The 17923-nt window shown below is 33.6% G+C and overlaps 1 protein-coding gene across 1 annotated transcript; it reads left to right on the top strand.

Moving 5' to 3' along the window:
- The first annotated feature begins 15073 nt into the window (after positions 1–15073).
- Positions 15074–17899, top strand: LOC123653563. The gene is made up of 3 exons (XM_045589560.1): positions 15074–15239; positions 16083–17306; positions 17505–17899. The coding sequence occupies exons 1-3, from the start codon at positions 15074–15076 to the stop codon at positions 17897–17899; spliced, it is 1785 nt and encodes a 594-aa protein (XP_045445516.1).
- Positions 17900–17923: the final 24 nt, after the last annotated feature.

The raw sequence follows: 17923 nt of genomic DNA, 5'->3' as shown, positions 1-17923 counted from the left end.
GGCACTGTACCATCAAGATATCTCATTAATGTCATCATCAGTGTGAATAGATTACATAGTTCATGATTTATTCCTAAGTAAGTAAGTAACATTAGTTATAATTCCTTCGATTTTCCATTTGTCACAAGAATAATAATACAACGAATTGTAAAAGTTCTCAGGTTAGCGAAGGATTTTTACATTTTACATTGAGGGTGTGAAATCCAACACACTGATATACTTATGATCAGCGGGTATTTACATGTCGTAATTTATCCGACTTTATACATTTCTTTTATTATCTTGATGCTGTCTTTTATCTCCAATTTGCAGATTACTTTCAGAAAGTAGTTTAAACTTCTCGATCAGCATATAATTTTCACGTGATGTGTCACACTAAGCTAACACAATATAATTGTGTTTACTAGCAAACGAAAAAAAAAACGACGCTTTTCGAAGATTCTCCTCGATTTCTATGGGATGCCATCATCAGATCCTGGTTTCCTTATCACGGTACCATGCTTAGGATATCTCCTTTCTAACAAAATAACAACTAGCAAAATCGGTTCATAAACGACTAAGTTATCCGCGAACACACACACACACACACACACACACACACACACATACACACATATATATACGGTCGAATTGAGAAAACCTCCTCCTTTTTTGAAGTCGGTTAAAAAGTGTTTTAAAAAATTAAAGAAGAGATTATTATGATTTAAAAAAAAGCATAATTAATTGACGGTTTTAAACCTGATCTTAACATTATGTGTAGTTAATTGTAACGTTATATGTACTTTACAATATATAATAAATTTTTACTCACCGGCTGGATACTCTTATATTTGGTATAATTTTCAAAAATAACTCACTGACACTACTTCTATTCAAACTGAATCTAAATGTGAATTAGGAGTCTGAATGTTTGCTATTATAATTGATGAGACTATATTTTCTTCCATCATTGTATTCTATAGCTGCCGCGAAATCGAATAAGCCGACCCTGTAAACCTATTATCATCACTTTCGTCACCGAAGAAATATATTTTGTAATTGAAATTCTAAAATATGTGTACTAGTGATCTAAGATAATCGGCCGAATTCGACAGTTAGATGATTATTGACAGATAATGGTTTAAGCTAACCAGAAATAACTGCCAAAATGTTATGGCACCGCTCTTCGTTTTTGTTCTAATGATTTGCTTATCTCTAGTAGGCACTGAGCCCTCTCAAAGATAAGTTTAATTAACGTTTGAAGCAATTAAGAATAATAACTAGTGGACAAATCGCAGAGAGCAACATTTTTCACATTTTGGGTTAATGAAAATCACCGCTTTCATCCATAACCGGAGAGCAAGAAGTTCGCTTAAATACTTGGTGAAGCCTAAACGAGCGGTAAACCCGTCTTACGGTGAGACTACAGCCCTAACATAGCGAACCTTGTAAGTAAACAAATATGTACATATGTTTAAACCAAGATTTTTTGGAACAAAGTTCCTTATCGCGCGTTGTACACACTGAGCGGGATGGAAGCTTGCTCGAAAAAGCGTAACAAGACTTTTGCTGTAGTATAAAATTAGATTTCAAAAATGTGTCATATTTTTATTACCACAAATCCATTATTACTGTGATTGAAAATGATGATTACATTTATTTTTATATATATGATGATTATATTATTTATAACAAAAACAAATCTATGTTCATTTCTAAAATTAAAAAATTATAATTAATAAACTAATATTTATAGTACCTAAATTTTTATCTGTTATTAACTTGATTATCCTCCATCATTCAGTGTTTAATTTATCATGTTTTTTTTTATTTTATTTATTAATTATAATATACAGCTTTGTGCCTTTTAATCGACTTCAAAAAAGGAGAAGGTTCTCAATTCAAATGTGTGTTTTTTTATGTGTGTTACCTCAGAACTTTTTACTGGGTGGGTTGATTTTGATAACTTTTTTTTTAATATTGAAATATGGTGCTTGTCATGTAGTCCCATTAACATTTAATCGAGACCTGACAAGTACTTTTTGTTATAATTATCTAATAATGCGTATTTACATGACTATTTTTTCATTGACCTACGTTGTATTATAAGCTCATACTTTTTACTGCGTGTTCCGATTTTGATGATTCTTGTTTTTTGAATTTGATCGAGATCTAATAACTACTTGTTGAGTACTATTTGTAAGGTATGAAATATATATATTATACGACCTATTTCTCATATCTACCAAACACACAAAAAATTGCTCGACAATCAGTCAAGTTGTTTCAGAGGAGTGGGGAGTGAGAAAGTATCCTAGTATAATTAAATCAAGATTATTATTTATGGTTAGTTTGTTTAAAACACGTAGAATAAGCCAGATTATAGGCTTACCGGCTAACACGTGTTACAATATATGTATCTTTATTGTGTCTGAATGTCTTTCCAAGTACAAAACTGGAACGACGTGACCACTTCGGCGAATTCTTCTTTTTTAGGATTTCGAATTCTTTGTGAAAGTTTTTACACAAAGATGAATTTAAAAAAATCCGTATAAAAATATATAAAATTTAAAAAAATATATAACAATTATTTAAAATGAACTCGCTTTACAATTAAGAAGAGAGGACAACGTATGTTATGTATACAATTAATGCTTTCAGTAATATATTTTTAGTGAAAAGAAATATTGCTGAATATAAAAAATATAATTTAAAGTCATAAAACCACAAGATCACCTAAGCAAAAACCATAACAAAATGAATTCATTTCAACTAATAACAGTATTTAGGTCAAATATTATGGTTGAACAGTAATGGATGGTCATCAATTTGTAATCAGTGTCCTTGATTCTCGGTCACTCAATATTCTGTTAATAGAATACACTTTCCACCCGTTATCAAATAAGCAATTTTCTTTAAAGGAAGTTTATGCACGTAGAAATAAAAAACTAATTCTTATTAGTCGGTATAAAATAAGCTTATACTTCTCCTAAATAATTACGCTATAACTTAAGATATTTTACACATATAATACAGCGCTAAATAGCTATAATTTTACCAAATAAGCTTTACCGGTTGTGTTAAATTTTGCTAGTCTTCATGACTTTTTTTAATTAATAATATAATGCTAATTTGTTCTTTATTTATTAATTGCATCACTGAAAAATATGCATTAAAACCTGAAATTTATTCCAAAGAATTGTTTTAGCGGTACTAACGATAGCATTTGTACCATATTTGCTTTACAGAATATATTTTATATCTCTGTTAAATTGTTTTCTTAAACTAAACTAAAGTTTGGTGTTAACCATAACAATTACCTCTATGATTTTATATGTTGAAATTTATTAAAATTATTAAAGAAAGAATTTTTTTTGTGATTTAATATACAGAATAACTTTTTTACGAAACATGCGCGGATGGAGGTGTATGAAATTTCGCACACTTATAGTTTATATAGAGATGGAGTGCAGAATGCTAATAATTTTGAAGTGAAACTTCTTTAGGCGCATAGGAGTAAATTTTAAAGGATGAAACGTAATAATAATAATATCAGCGTCACGAAGATGTGCAACATTTTTTTCGAACAACAGAGCCACCTAGTGTGTACTATAGAAACTACAAAGGTTGTCACATTAATATCGATAGTATTATATCGCAAACTAACTAGATGGCGCTGGAACGGAAATCTAAAGCTTTAGATTTGTATAAATAAAAACGAGACTTAAAAATTAGTTTGAAAAAGAAGTTTCATTTCTGGCATGTGTACTTTGTAGACACACACTTTTTTTAAAATATGCGTAAAAATACATTAAATCGATAAAAAAAACATTACAAAAAGTACCATATACTCGTATTTGACACAACACGCATATACATATACTCTTTTGTTTATTATTTTAGAAGTATAGTCTTTGACAACAGAACCTTAATAGTGTTCAAACTTATGATTTAAATTTATTATAGTCGAATTTTAACCACTGGGTGACCGTATACAAATAGTCAATTTTTTTTAATAACATTTTTTTAAACTTATACAAAATAGGAACAATTAATTAAACTTGAATGAGGGTTTCAAATTAAATGTCAATTCCTGTTCTATCATTTAATAAATTAATGTCTTCATTACTATAGTTGTAATTTGAAATAATAGAAAATTCTTAAGTTCTTTGAGTTGAAGAAATAGTAAGTTGATGAATATTATAATTGAAAATTTTCTTAGTTTGCAGTTCACATTCAATAACGTGTCTTAAAAAGTTTCTTCACTTTAATTCTTGGATCGAATTCGTTAACAGTCTGTTGTTATCAATTTTCTAAATGCGTATTACGTATACGTAGTACATATACCAACATAACATTTTTACAATTTTTGTCTGTCTGTCTGTTTGTTTCGGCTAATCTCTGAAAAGGGCTGGACCGATTTTGACGGGACTTTCACTGGTAGACAGCTGATTTAATAAGGAGTAACATAAGCTAGTTTTATTTTAGAAATTTATTTATTTTATAGCTCTATGAATTGAACTGAACTTTTTTGTAAAATTCAACGCTGACGATGTCGCGGGCACAGCTTGTATAATATATATCTCTTACTAGCTGCTGCCCGCGACGTCGTCTGCGTGAACGCTATACAACACCAAAAATACCTACGATTATACCTATTAAAATAACATTCATTTACCCGTTTCTTTTTTACATTTCATATCTACAGAAAGTGCAGTAACAAAGGGAGACTGTCTTTTGTAAAATTGACCTTCAAAAAGTGCTTATTTTCAGCCTGCTTTGAATAAATAACTTTATGGTGATTCTGCTGAATTAAGTCATAAATTGTGACTGAAGCAGTTGGAGTAAATAATGAATAAGGAATACAGAATAGGGTAAAAATACATACTTATAGGACTTCTCGATAAACAACATTAGTGGTTTGGCTCTCCGCAGCCAAAATGTGAAGAGTCCTGACTCAGGACTGGTGACAACTCCATCTATGACTTTTAAAAACAACTATTAACCTCGCCAACACGATCAAATTTAAATTATTTATATCCAAAAAGGGATTGATAATGATGTTTTTGAAATCTCATAGATAGCGCTGCTTTAAACTTATCTTGATACTACTTATATTCATTTAATTATGTTTATTGACCTAAGTTACTTATATTGTGTGATTCTTATGGTGTGAAGTGAGCTTATAGCATGGTTATTAACTTAATAACAACAACATTCAAATATGCGTCGTTAGATTACGCGTTGTTACAGAATGCGTTGAAGAAATAAATGTTCACTGCTCGTTCCCCGTAGGTGTTAGCGTGATAATATGTTGACTATATATAATTTGAAGTAAATCCATGCTGTACTTTTTGAGTTTATCCCGGACATACATACAGACAAACACAAAAATTCTAAAAATTATATTTTTGGCTTCGGTATCGATTGTAGATCATACCCTAATTACTCTTTTAAAAAAATACTCAATGTACAGTTTTACTTTCCTACCATTTGTGTATAATATGTATAGATATACAAAAATATCAGAACAATACTATTCTTTAGAGAACTATCTCTATTTTTTCCCATATTTTCTGAAATCCTTATTTTTCCTTTGCCTTGCCGTTACAAAAGTTTTGATTTATATAGTCATTAAATATGTAGATATAAATATTTTACCACACACTCACGGTCGTTTATTTCTAATGAAGGATCTGTCTATGAATATTTGTGTAGGTATTTATCTATATATTTTTATTTTTGCACATTTTTTGTACATTTGCCCACTTGCAACACACCAGGGCATATGTAGATAAAACTATAACGAAATATTTAAAAAAAAACAACATATACAACAAATTATTTACACATACCAAAATATTTCGTCAAAAAATAAAAATGGTGATACAATTTTCATGGTTATTTCGAAGTAATCGCTGGGAATGTACTAATAATGATCGGTTGCATTTGAGTAGCGTGTAATATGTAATTTACAAGCGAGCATTCAGTGGTCACGCGACGATCGCGCTTTTATATTGCATTAGCAAAATTATAAAAATATATATATTGAAGAAACTATGTTATGATTGAAAAGTTATTACTTAAAGTTAAATTTAGACTTACTAAAGTTACTGCGGCTTTCATGGTGCTTAATGATGTACATACAACATTTAATTATAATACATTAATATTTGGAACCTTATTTCGTAAAACAATTTAGACAAACCTGCGAGATTTGTGTATATATTCTGACTCTTCTACTTCTTGACTTTATATGTAGATTCTTTTCTTCTTTTCTTTAGACTTTTCTTTTGTTTGTTAGTGTATTATTAAGTATACTGCTGATATACAGAATATATTTTTCTTTCAGCTGATCAAACTTATTAATAGATAATCAAATATTTTCGTTCTACACGGTAGGTATATTTTTGAGGATTAGGGACACAATCACGAACTAAAAATATTGAATTATATAGATGATTTTACGAATGACTGTCAGGAACAAGTAGTACAAAAATTTAGCTTAACACGTTGAACGCCATGACGGACACCATATGTCCGACAGCATACTTTCGCCTGGGGCCACACCAATAAATCGAGAATCGTCAAAAAATTGTTAAGGTGTTTTTCTGCAAATATTGTCAGCGAAAACCTCAAAAACAATGGGCGACTGACGGAAACAGTTATTTACCCATTATTTTCCAAGATCTCAAGTGGCAGACACCAGCTATAACATTTTTGGAAACAATTTGTTAAAAAGCCTATAAATTCAAAGTGTTTTCGATTTTTTTTTTGTGCTATGTGGCCTTATTGCACTGTGAGGCCGCGCGGGTCACTTGCCTTAGTAAAAACAGTCGAAACACTGTCTGTCGGCTCCCTAGAGGCTTCTGAAGTGATCGAGGGCATGCGGACACATGGTGTCCGACACGGCCTCTTGGACCCAATATAATGGCAGTCACATGGTGTCCGTCGCGGCCCACTGGACTAAACATGGTTTTTGGTCTGGCGTTCAACGTGTTAAGGTCGGTTTACAGTTATTTTTACGTATAATACATTGATTGTAATATGTGGTAAGCTGCAAAACATCTTTCATAGCTTTCTTGTACGTAACATCTATATATTTTTAACCGAATTAAGAAAAGGAGATTCTTAATTAGGCCGTATTTTTTATGTGAAAACACTTTACGGGTGTAGTTACTGATTACCGGGTGTACTAATTTTGATGATTCTGTTTTTAAACGAATGGCACTTGCCATGTGGTTCCATTTAAATTTGATCGATTGCTTGTCGCTGTAAATTGTATTTTTTTTTTCGTTTGAAAGCAAACACAATTACTCACGCCTTTGTCGTTATTATGTAATGCAAGTATACATAGTTGATAGTGACCCCATCAATATCTACAAGCCTAGACATTTGATATTATAAAAAAAAAAAAAACTATAAATATTTAAATCAGGAAACTTTTTTAAATAATTTAAAATTACAATTTTTTATTGTACTCATCACTTCATCACTTCAGCCTATCGCAGTCCACTGCTGGAAATATGCCTCCACAAGTACGCGCGAAAATGGCGTGAACTGATGTGTTACCCATAGTCACCACGCTGGGCAGGCGAGTTGGTGAACGTGTGGCGGCATCTATCGCAAGGCTGGCTTTGTCGCACCGAAGACGCTACTTCACGTCTTCAGCCTGTGTCTGACAAAGCCAGCAGTTGGATGGTTATGTACACATAAAGATATTGATAAATTACGAATAGTATAATACAAATAAATTGAATCACTAACTCATGTACTATCGATAGTACCACTAAATCTGATACTATTAACAATCTTTCAGCCTTACGTACCCTTTTGAGTTTTCATCAATATTAGTCAATTTTAGTCAACTATCTGAGTGTGATTTTAAAAAGAATATGCTTGCTGTTTGCTCTATTGTATATATATATATATATATATATATATATATATATATATATATATATATATATATATATATATATATATATATATATATATATCTTAAGTAAAATTTAAAATCGTTCTAAATTAATTTCTCATTACTTCATATTGACATAAAACATTTTCTAAAGATTCACTTAATGTTGTTCAAGGACCGATAAAGGAATAACTTTTCTTATATATGTGAAGCTTGGCAGAAGTCTTAGAACGCTTGGTTTGTTCTAAGATCTGTCAAAAGCAGACAGTTCTGTGGAACATGAAGCTTATTTATGTTAGAGCTAAAAACTTTTTACCTTGTAGTTTATACCTCAATAATAGAATACCAAATACGTAACAAAATTATCTGTATATATTAGTAAATGTGATCTCCAAAGAGGTAATCTTCGTAGGTAATATCAACAAAGTATCAATGCTGGTCGTCTTTAATTATGAGCAGGATCGGAACTTAATCAGCCACGCACTTTCACAGCGATTTAACGTATACATTCCTTGACGAGAGTAACGGCATTTATTATAACTTTACAATAACACGCGGAATTGTCGGCTTTATGTGCTGTTCTAAACAAAATGGGGAGATAAGAATAAATATCCAGATAATAAGCGAGCAGGAATCGAATATATGACGGTTGGTGTTAATAAAAATTTCGCGTAGATACTACACCAGAACGGTGACCAAGGAACAATGAGAGTTTTATTGTTATACTCGTATTATATGTTCAATATCCGTTTTTTTTTTTTTACTTCTTCATAATTAACTATACTATATTATAGAGAGTCCGCTATGATGAAATCCGTAGACAAACAAAGGTCACAAAAAAATCTGCAAGCTGAAGTAGCAATGGACAGGCCATACAGCAAGAATAACCGATGACCGATGGGGTAGGAAAATTTTCGAATGACGACTAAGCCTCGGTTGAAGGAGTACAGGCCGCCCTACAACCAGGTGGACTGACGACCTTAAGAAGACACCGGGAAGCTGGTAGATTCAGAGGGTGCAGGACCGAGCGGTGTGGGGAACATTAGAGTAGGCCTATATCCAGCAGTTGGTTATTAAAGGCTAATGGATGATAGATGCCACATTTAGAATATTTTACTGTTTTAACCATAGCTTTTTGACATTACCAGTCGATAGGAAGGAAAATAAAGTATTAATTTATTGACAAAAATAAAACAATGGAATTCATAAGGAAATTATGAATGAATTGTATACATAATATTGTCAAATTGAAAATCAATCGTTTAAAAACATTTTTACCCAAACTGTTCAGCTAAAGTGACTGAAGTGATTACATACAATATACAATACAGTTAACATTAACTTTACAAAAGAATTTAAAAGATAATTCCCCTGATATTTAACCAAGGTGTGTGTGTGTGTGTGTCACCGTCATCGAAATCGATGAGGAGGACTATATATGATGATACCGATCATATCTGAGTGAGACACTTTCTCTTACATGGGTATATTTCTAATTTCTATAAAAGCATACCGTAAGCTGTATTGTATATCTTTTAATTTGCTTTCCAAAGATTTACAATGGTCTATAAGATAAGAACGTTCTTGCGCAGACCGGAACCCCAAGCCGTTGACAGATTGCGATTCGGAGCGTGTCATATTATTTTCATATTGTTTATTAATAAAAGCCGTGGATTTCAATCTCTATAATTTTTAGAATACTTAAAAAAATCAGTGTTTTTAATTTTGATTTCATTGACATCAGATACTACTTTGCTAAGTACTTTGTAAGAACTATGTTTTTATATTTTTTTTTAATTATTATTTTTTTTTTTATTAAATTTCTCTCCTGAGATTTTTGCCATTTTTGGAACATGTCGTTCATATTCATGTTTAATTCATATTTAAACAACCAAGCATTGCAAGATCTAGCTTCTCCGGAGATATTTCCTGAAATGGAACGCTCTAGGGATGAAATTTGTTGTGTATTTTTGTTTTCATTTGTTGAGGACCTACATTAGGTCGGATAGGTAGAGTGGAGTTTTATGTTGTAACAGAAGAATATGTCAAAAACTTTTGTCCGTCCGATACTGTCTTAAGTCAAAATATTAAATCAGATAGCTTTATGAGAACTTATTCGGTGTAACCTTATGTAGTGAAGAAAACATATAGCCATTTATATAAATATTTTAGCTTTTCGAGGAATATCATCTTATCACCATATTTATGTCCTTTAACATTTTAATATTAACTGAGGTAGGGCACAGCAGGAATTTCCTGCTCAAAATATGGAGCAGCCCGACTGGGGTAGTACCTCGACCTTACAGAAGATCACAGCAAAATAATACTGTTTTCAAGCAGTATTGTGTTCCTGTTGGTGAGTAAGGTGACCAGAGCTCCTGGGGGGATTGGGGATTGGGTCGGCAACGCGCTTGCGATGCTTCTGGTGTTGCAGGCGTCTATAAGCTACGGTAATCGCTTACCATCAGGTGAGCCGTACGCTTGTTTGCCGACCTAGTGACATAAAAAAAAAAAAAAAAAAAAATAGCACAAATTTACTTAACAATACATATGCAAAACTAGTAGTTGTACAATGACTTGCAGCTTGCGAGCAGAAATATTCACTGAAAAGTAGTTGCCAATGAGTTTTGTACTAAAACTCCTATTTATTTATTTGCATCTTATTTACATACACTATTACATGCGATACAAGTATATATTTATATAGTATAAATATTATATATAACGTATATTTTTATACAATAATCACATACAAAAATAATCACTACCAATACACCAGACACCGCCAATACACCAGAAACCGCACAGAATGTTAAGAAAAACATTACATTACATTATTACATTATTATTTATTTTACAGATTATTATTATGCTAGATGTTATTCCACCCGTTATCTAATCTATGTATTAATACGTGAAGCAAAAACTTTCTACCCCTTTTTACGAAAATTGCGCGGACGGAGGAGTATGAAATTTCGTACCCTTGTAGTATATAGAGAAGGAGTGCAGAATGCTAATATTTCTTTAAAATTATGCATAAAAATATATTAAATAAATAAAAAACGCACTACCATGTATTTGACACTCACACACGCATATTATACTCTTTTGTTGATTGTCAAAGCCTGTAGTCAAATTGAAATATTTAAAAAAGGTTCTTTATTTTCATTATTCTTTGGTTTTCTTTAATTTAAATGTTTAATTATGGTCGAATTTCGACCTCTGGGTGACCACTAGTACCTTTAATCAAGCAATTCTTGTATATATATATATAATAATAATAATAATGACATTTATTTCGGGACTAGCCCATATAGTGTTAGTAACAATGTTTCTTATAACCTAGTGTTAGTACAATAACAGAGAATAATTAAAATAATTTTTATATTTATTCATTTTTTTTTTTCAAATCACATGGACTTTTATCCAATGTCGCAGCATTGGACTCTCCCATCTATCTACAAATACTTTCAGAATACTATTGTGGCTGCCGCGGAAACGCTAAAGTAATGACGCACACCTCTTGCGCATGATAGCTTTGAAGTCATCAACGCGCCTTTCCGCGAACATCAGTGATGCACTACAGCGCCACGGCAGCCCCAACAGTATCCTGAACGCATTATTGTATTGTACGCGGAGGTCACTGTAAGCACGCAAGCTATAGCTGGTCCACAGACTGCACGTATAAAACGATTGGCAGAAGGCTTTAAAAAGAGTTATTTTGACATCTTCTGTACAACGTGCAAATCTGCGAGCCAGCATGTTGCAGCGAACCGACAGCGACCTCCGCTCCCTGTCTATATCCTTAATATCTCCTAAGTTCTCGTTTACCCAATGACCCAAGTACTTGAAGCTGGTAACCCTAAGTAGCGGTGATCCGCAGAGCGATACATCAGGCATGGTTTTATAGCCTTTTACACCCGCTTTAAAAACCATGATTTCGCTCTTTCTGGCATTATACTTGAGTCCTTGAGCCTCAGCATACACTTCACATATAGACAATAATTGTCTCAATGCACTGACCGATGGGCTCAGCAGCACCATGTCATCGGCATAACTAATATTATTAATGTTTATTCCGTCTACATGACACCCTATGCTACTGTTACTGAGCTCATCTATCAGATGATTCATGTATAGTTTGAAAAGCCGAGGCGAGCTCAATCCCCCTTGCCTCACCCCGCATTCCAACCGGTAAACATTTGAAAATGATTCCTCCCACTTTACACTGTTGAGTTGGTTATTGTACCAATAACCAAATATACTGATTATTTCACGTGGTAGTGTGGTTTCACGATAAAGTTTCTGCCACAAAACCCCGTAATCAACCAAGTCGAACGCCCTAGACAGGTCTAAAAAACAGGCAATCACGGGTGTACATCTGCTAGTGTAATACTGGACAGTCTGCTTAAGACATAAAATTGCACTCTCTGTGGATAGACCCGGTCTAAAGCCGAACTGATTATCATTAAGATTAATGTTTTTAAGTAATTGTTTGTCAAGCAAACTGTCCAGTATCTTGGCCATGATTGTCGCCAGAGATATTGGCCGATAGTTATTAATATCAGATGCATCTCCAGTCTTATTTTTAACAATTGGTACTACCACAGTATACATAAGGTCTTCAGGTAAATAGCAGTGACTTATACAAAGGTTAAAAAACATAGCTAAAATTCGAGGCAGGTGCACACCTGCGTGTTGCAAATGCTCAATGCTGAGACCGTCATGGCCGGGTGACTTACCTCTCTTCATAGATGATATAACCGTATATATATATATATATATATATATATATATATATATATATATATATATATATATACTGAATCTCGGAAACGCTCCAACGATTTTCATGAAATTGAGTATGCAGGGGGTTTAGGGGGCGATAAATCGACCTAACTAGGATTCATTTTTAGAAAACATTGTTTCATCTGTGTGTGCAGGCAATAAAAAACTGCTACAATATCATTAGAATATGAAGGTAAATTTCACCACCATACTATATAATCTACTAGCTGACCTGGCGAACTTCGTATCACCTTATTTTTTTCTGAAATATAATAATAACATAATATATCAAAATAAAATATAGCCTATCTTTTAAGTTGGATCAAACTGCACACGGTGTGCAAATTTGACTAAAATCGGTTAAGTAGTTTAGGAGTCCATTGAGGACAAACATTGTGACACGAGATTTATATATATTAAGATTATAGCTCAGGTGGAAAATCGGGCGTTACCGAAACGAGGAAACCCTGAGAATACCACATGTCTCCAGATTGATTATTTTTCCCTATTTTTCTGATTGCACTCGTGATTTTTTTATTTAAATAACCAGTTCAATTTTTTATTATTATGTCAGTAAGATCGAAAAATATTTTTCATATTTCATCGATATGTAATTCGTGTTTAAATAAAATTTCCAAAAAACACGATTTACCAAAAAAAAAACCAAGCAAAGCTCGACCATCCAGGTACATATAATAAATTGATACATATAATATATGCTTATATCTAATATATAAAATTCTCGTGTCACAGTTTTCGTTGCCATACTCCTCCGAAACGGCTTGACCGATTTTGATGAAATTTTTTGTGCTTATCCGGTATCTATGAGAATCGGCCAACATCTATTTTTCATCTCCCTAAATGTTAGGGGTAGTCCACCCCAAAATTTTTTTTTATTATTTTTTAGACAAAATTTTTAATTTCTATTTTTTTATGATACAACATTAAAAAATACATACAACCCTAAATTTTCAACCCTCTACCATCAACCCCTATTTTTAATAGCGTTTAGCGGCAAGACAACGATTGCCGGATCAGCTAGTATTATATATCTATACTTATTATAAAAATAAGTCCCCCGGCCGCGTCTTTCTGTCCTCCTGTCTGTCCTCCTGTCTGTCCTCCTGTCTGTCTGAACGCGATAAACTCGAAAACTACTGAACGGATTTTTATACGGTTTTCAACAATAGAAAGAGTAATTCTTGAGGAAGGTTTAGGTATATAATTTATTATGCTTTTATGTAAATTAGCTGAAATACGGCGACAAATGTTGAAGAGGTCGCAAAAAATCTCGCCAAATGGGAACTTTCCACGCGAACGCCGCGTAAACTAGCAAAGATACAGTTAAGTAATGTACTAGAGAATTCAAAATCTATAAAAATGCTACAAAAAAGTCCGCGATAGCATATCTCTATCTCTTACGGTTGACTTACAATAACCACTTTTATGTTAACATTTTTAATTAAAAACATTACGTTATTTTCAAAGCTATTTTCTTTAGTTCGGTATTAATCCTTATCCAAATGAATATGTTAGTTAGCTTAGTCATTTAATGCAGATTAAAATTGCTTTTTACACTAAATCAATCAGATGAATAGTTTTTGAGATATCGTTGTTAGAAGTAATTAGTAGCGAAACATTTTTAATGCTTGGCGAGCATTGAGATGCCTACGGCGAGTCCATCCCCTCTGCCCCGCATCGCTCGACCGCCTGCTCAAGCTATATAAACCGGGCGATGTAGCGCGCGATCCGCCATAGTAAACAGACTTTGGTAGCAACTGAACGCATTGCGTATATCGACTGTCATCGGCTTACTACGGGTATTGCTGTTCGGCATTAAATCTTGCTATTGGTTCCTATTATTATGCTATTGTTAGTTTTAATTATTATGCTATTGTTAGTTTTAATTAATTATTTTCATACTTAGTAGGTGGTGTAAGAAACCTTTCAGTTTACTTTCTTCTTTTCGTTTGGTTATTTCGTTACTTTTAAAATAACCAAGTACCTTACTTTTCCGTACTTGGTTGCTATAAATAGATTTTTGTAAATAATTTTCGTGAGTCTATTTAAGTTCATGTATATTCCTTAATTAATTATTTTCATACTTAGTAGGTGGTGTAAGAAACCTTTCAGTTTACTTTCTTCTTTTCGTTTGGTTCTTTCGTTACTTTTTAAATAACCAAGTACTTTACTTTTCCGTACTTAGTTGTTATAAATAGATTTTTGTAAATAATTTTCGTGAGTCTATTTTTAAGTTCATGTATATTACTTTTTTGTTACTTGGGTGTTGTAGGGAAGTTGTTGTAAATAAATATTATTTAGATTCATTAAACTGTTTCTATTAAGTACCTCTTTATTCAATTTCTTATTAAACTTAGGTAGATAATCATGCCGAGAAGAAGGCCAAATATAGGACGCAGTACGTCTGCTGCTAAAAGACTTCGTTTGAATCGGAATAGTGAAAATAATGAAGAGAGAGAACTGCGTTTATCATTGGACCGTGAAAGACATATTTCGCAAAGACTGCGAGAGTCTTCTGCGGAACGTAACGCACGTTTGTCGTTGGATCGTGAAAGACATGTTTCACAAAGACTGCGCGAATCCTCTGCTGAACGTAACGTACGTTTGTCGTTGGACCGTGAAAGGTATGTTTCGCAAAGACTGCGTGAATCCTCGGCAGAACGTGATTTACGTTTGTCGTTGGATCGTGAAAGACATGTTTCACAAAAACTGCGTGAATCCTCTGCTGAACGTAACGTACGTTTGTCGTTGGACCGTGAAAGACATGTTTTACAAAGACTGCGCGAATCCTCTGCTGAACGTAACGTACGTTTGTCGTTGGATCGTGAAAGGTATGTTTCGCAAAGACTGCGCGAATCCTCGGCGGAACGTGATGTACGTTTGTCGTTAGATCGTGAAAGACATGTTTCACAAAGACTGCGTGAATCCTCTGCTGAACGTAACGTACGTTTGTCGTTGGACCGTGAAAGACATGTTTCACAAAGACTGCGCGAATCCTCTGCTGAACGTAACGTACGTTTGTCGTTGGACCGTGAAAGGTATGTTTCGCAAAGACTGCGTGAATCCTCGGCGGAACGTGATTTACGTTTGTCGTTGGATCGCGAAAGACATGTTTCTCAGAGGCTACGCGAATCCTCTGCTGAACGTAACCTACGTTTATCTTTAGATCGTGATAGACACAATGCTTTAATGGAAACTGAAACATTTGAGAGAAGACAACTCCGACTACAAAACGATCGTATTCGGCACATAAATTTTAGGAATAATATGCCAACTAATGGAACACAAAATAATAATAGATGGTCCAATAAAGAGTACTCGGCAATGAATTACAGTACAACAATTGATTATAAAAATTATCGTATCGTTTGTATAGGTTCTCCTTCCATTGTTTGTCAATACTGTTCGGCACTGAGATGGAAAGATGAGTCAAAAGGTTTATGTTGTTCAAATGGTAAGGTAAAATTAGATGAAATAGGTGCTCCACCTGAACCTTTAAATTCTCTACTTGATGAAAGTCATCCAAAGCATACAGAATTTATGCGTCATATTCGGCGGTATAATAATGCGTTCCAGATGACTTCATTCAAAAGTCAACGAGTAGTTGAAAACGGCTTCATGCCAACATTTAAAGTCCAGGGCCAGGTTTACCACCTTGCAGGAAGTCTTCTTCCACAAGTTCCTGACGACCATAAGTTTTTGCAGATATATTTTATTTCCGATCCTGAAGTTCAAGCAACGACTCGATGTAATATTAGTAATAGTAATTCAAGAACACCACTTGATAACTCTATAGTCAGGTCATTGCAAAACATGTTGCATTTGCATAATAGATACGTACAATCTTTTAAAACTGCAATGGAAAGTATCTCTCTCGATGTCCCAGATTACAATGTAGTAATTCATGCAAGCAGGGTACCTGACGGTGAACACCGTGGACGGTATAATGCTCCTTCTACCAGTGAAGTAGCAGTTGTCATTGCTGGACAACAATTTGACAAAAGGGATATCGTTCTTCGAAGCCGCGACGAAAATCTCCACAAAATTTCCGAACTACATCGTTCATATGACAGTCTTCAATATCCATTGATGTTTTGTCGAGGTGAAGACGGATACACAATTGATATTCCCCAAGTTAATCCTTCTACAGGAGACAGAGTACAGAAGAAAGTTTCATGTATGAATTATTATTGCTATCGTTTAATGGAACGCCATAATCATTATAATGTTTTACTAAGGTACGGAATGTTACTGAATCAATATGTTGTAGATCAGTATGCTAAACTAGAATCAGAACGTTTAGCTTTTATACGAAATAACCAAACACAATTACGCGCAGAAAATTATATACACTTACAGGATGCTTTACATTCTAATGAACACACGACAAACAATATTGGGCAGCTGGTAATATTACCGTCATCTTTTACTGGCGGACCAAGATACTTACACGAAAAAACTCAAGATGCCATGACCTATGTCAGGAATTACGGGAAACCTGACCTCTTCATTACTATGACCTGTAATCCTAATTGGAAAGAAATAAAAGATAATCTGCATTCCACCGCAACACCTCAAGACCGATATGACATTTTAAATCGTGTGTTTCATTTAAAAGTACAAAAACTATTACACTTAATAAATAAGGTAAACGTATTTGGTCCGACACGCTGTCACATGTATACGGTGGAGTGGCAAAAACGTGGGCTGCCACATATACATTTGCTTTTGTGGCTGACAAATAAAATCAGGCCCGACCAAATTGACACAGTTATAACGGCAGAATTACCAGACTAAGACGAAGACCCAACATTGTATGACATCGTGGTAAGGAACATGATTCACGGACCCTGTGGAGCTTTAAACCCTAACTCGCCATGCATGCATGAGGGAAAATGTTCAAAAAAAATCCCAAAACCATATCAGAGTCAAACTTCAACTGGTGATGATGGCTATCCAAAGTATAGAAGATTATCACCAGACGAAGGAGGACGCAAGGCTGCTATTCGTAATTACGAAATTGATAACAGATGGGTAGTGCCTTACAATAAACTATTATTAAAAATTTTCGAGGCGCATGTTAATGTAGAACTTTGCAGTTCCGTGAAATCAATAAAATATGTCACTAAATACATCAATAAAGGAAGTGACCAGGCTACGTTTAGTTTACATTCTACAAATGAAGTAGAATAATTTCAATCTGGCCGCTACATTTGT

This window comes from Melitaea cinxia, chromosome 1 (genome assembly GCF_905220565.1).
Source record: "Melitaea cinxia chromosome 1, ilMelCinx1.1, whole genome shotgun sequence".
In the NCBI taxonomy this organism is placed as follows: domain Eukaryota; kingdom Metazoa; phylum Arthropoda; class Insecta; order Lepidoptera; family Nymphalidae; genus Melitaea; species Melitaea cinxia.
Note: the sequence above shows the minus strand (reverse complement) of the source record. Positions and strands in the feature narration are given on the sequence as shown.

Excerpts from the sequence above, each read along its gene's own strand:
- LOC123653563 (XM_045589560.1), top strand. The coding sequence starts at position 15,074 with ATGCCGAGAAGAAGGCCAAATATAGGACGCAGTACGTCTGCTGCTAAA. Across the intron at positions 15,240-16,082 it reads TTCTGCGGAACGTAACGCAC|GTTCTCCTTCCATTGTTTGT; the intron begins GTTTGTCGTTGG and ends TCGTTTGTATAG. Across the intron at positions 17,307-17,504 it reads CCGATATGACATTTTAAATC|ACGAAGACCCAACATTGTAT; the intron begins GTGTGTTTCATT and ends TACCAGACTAAG.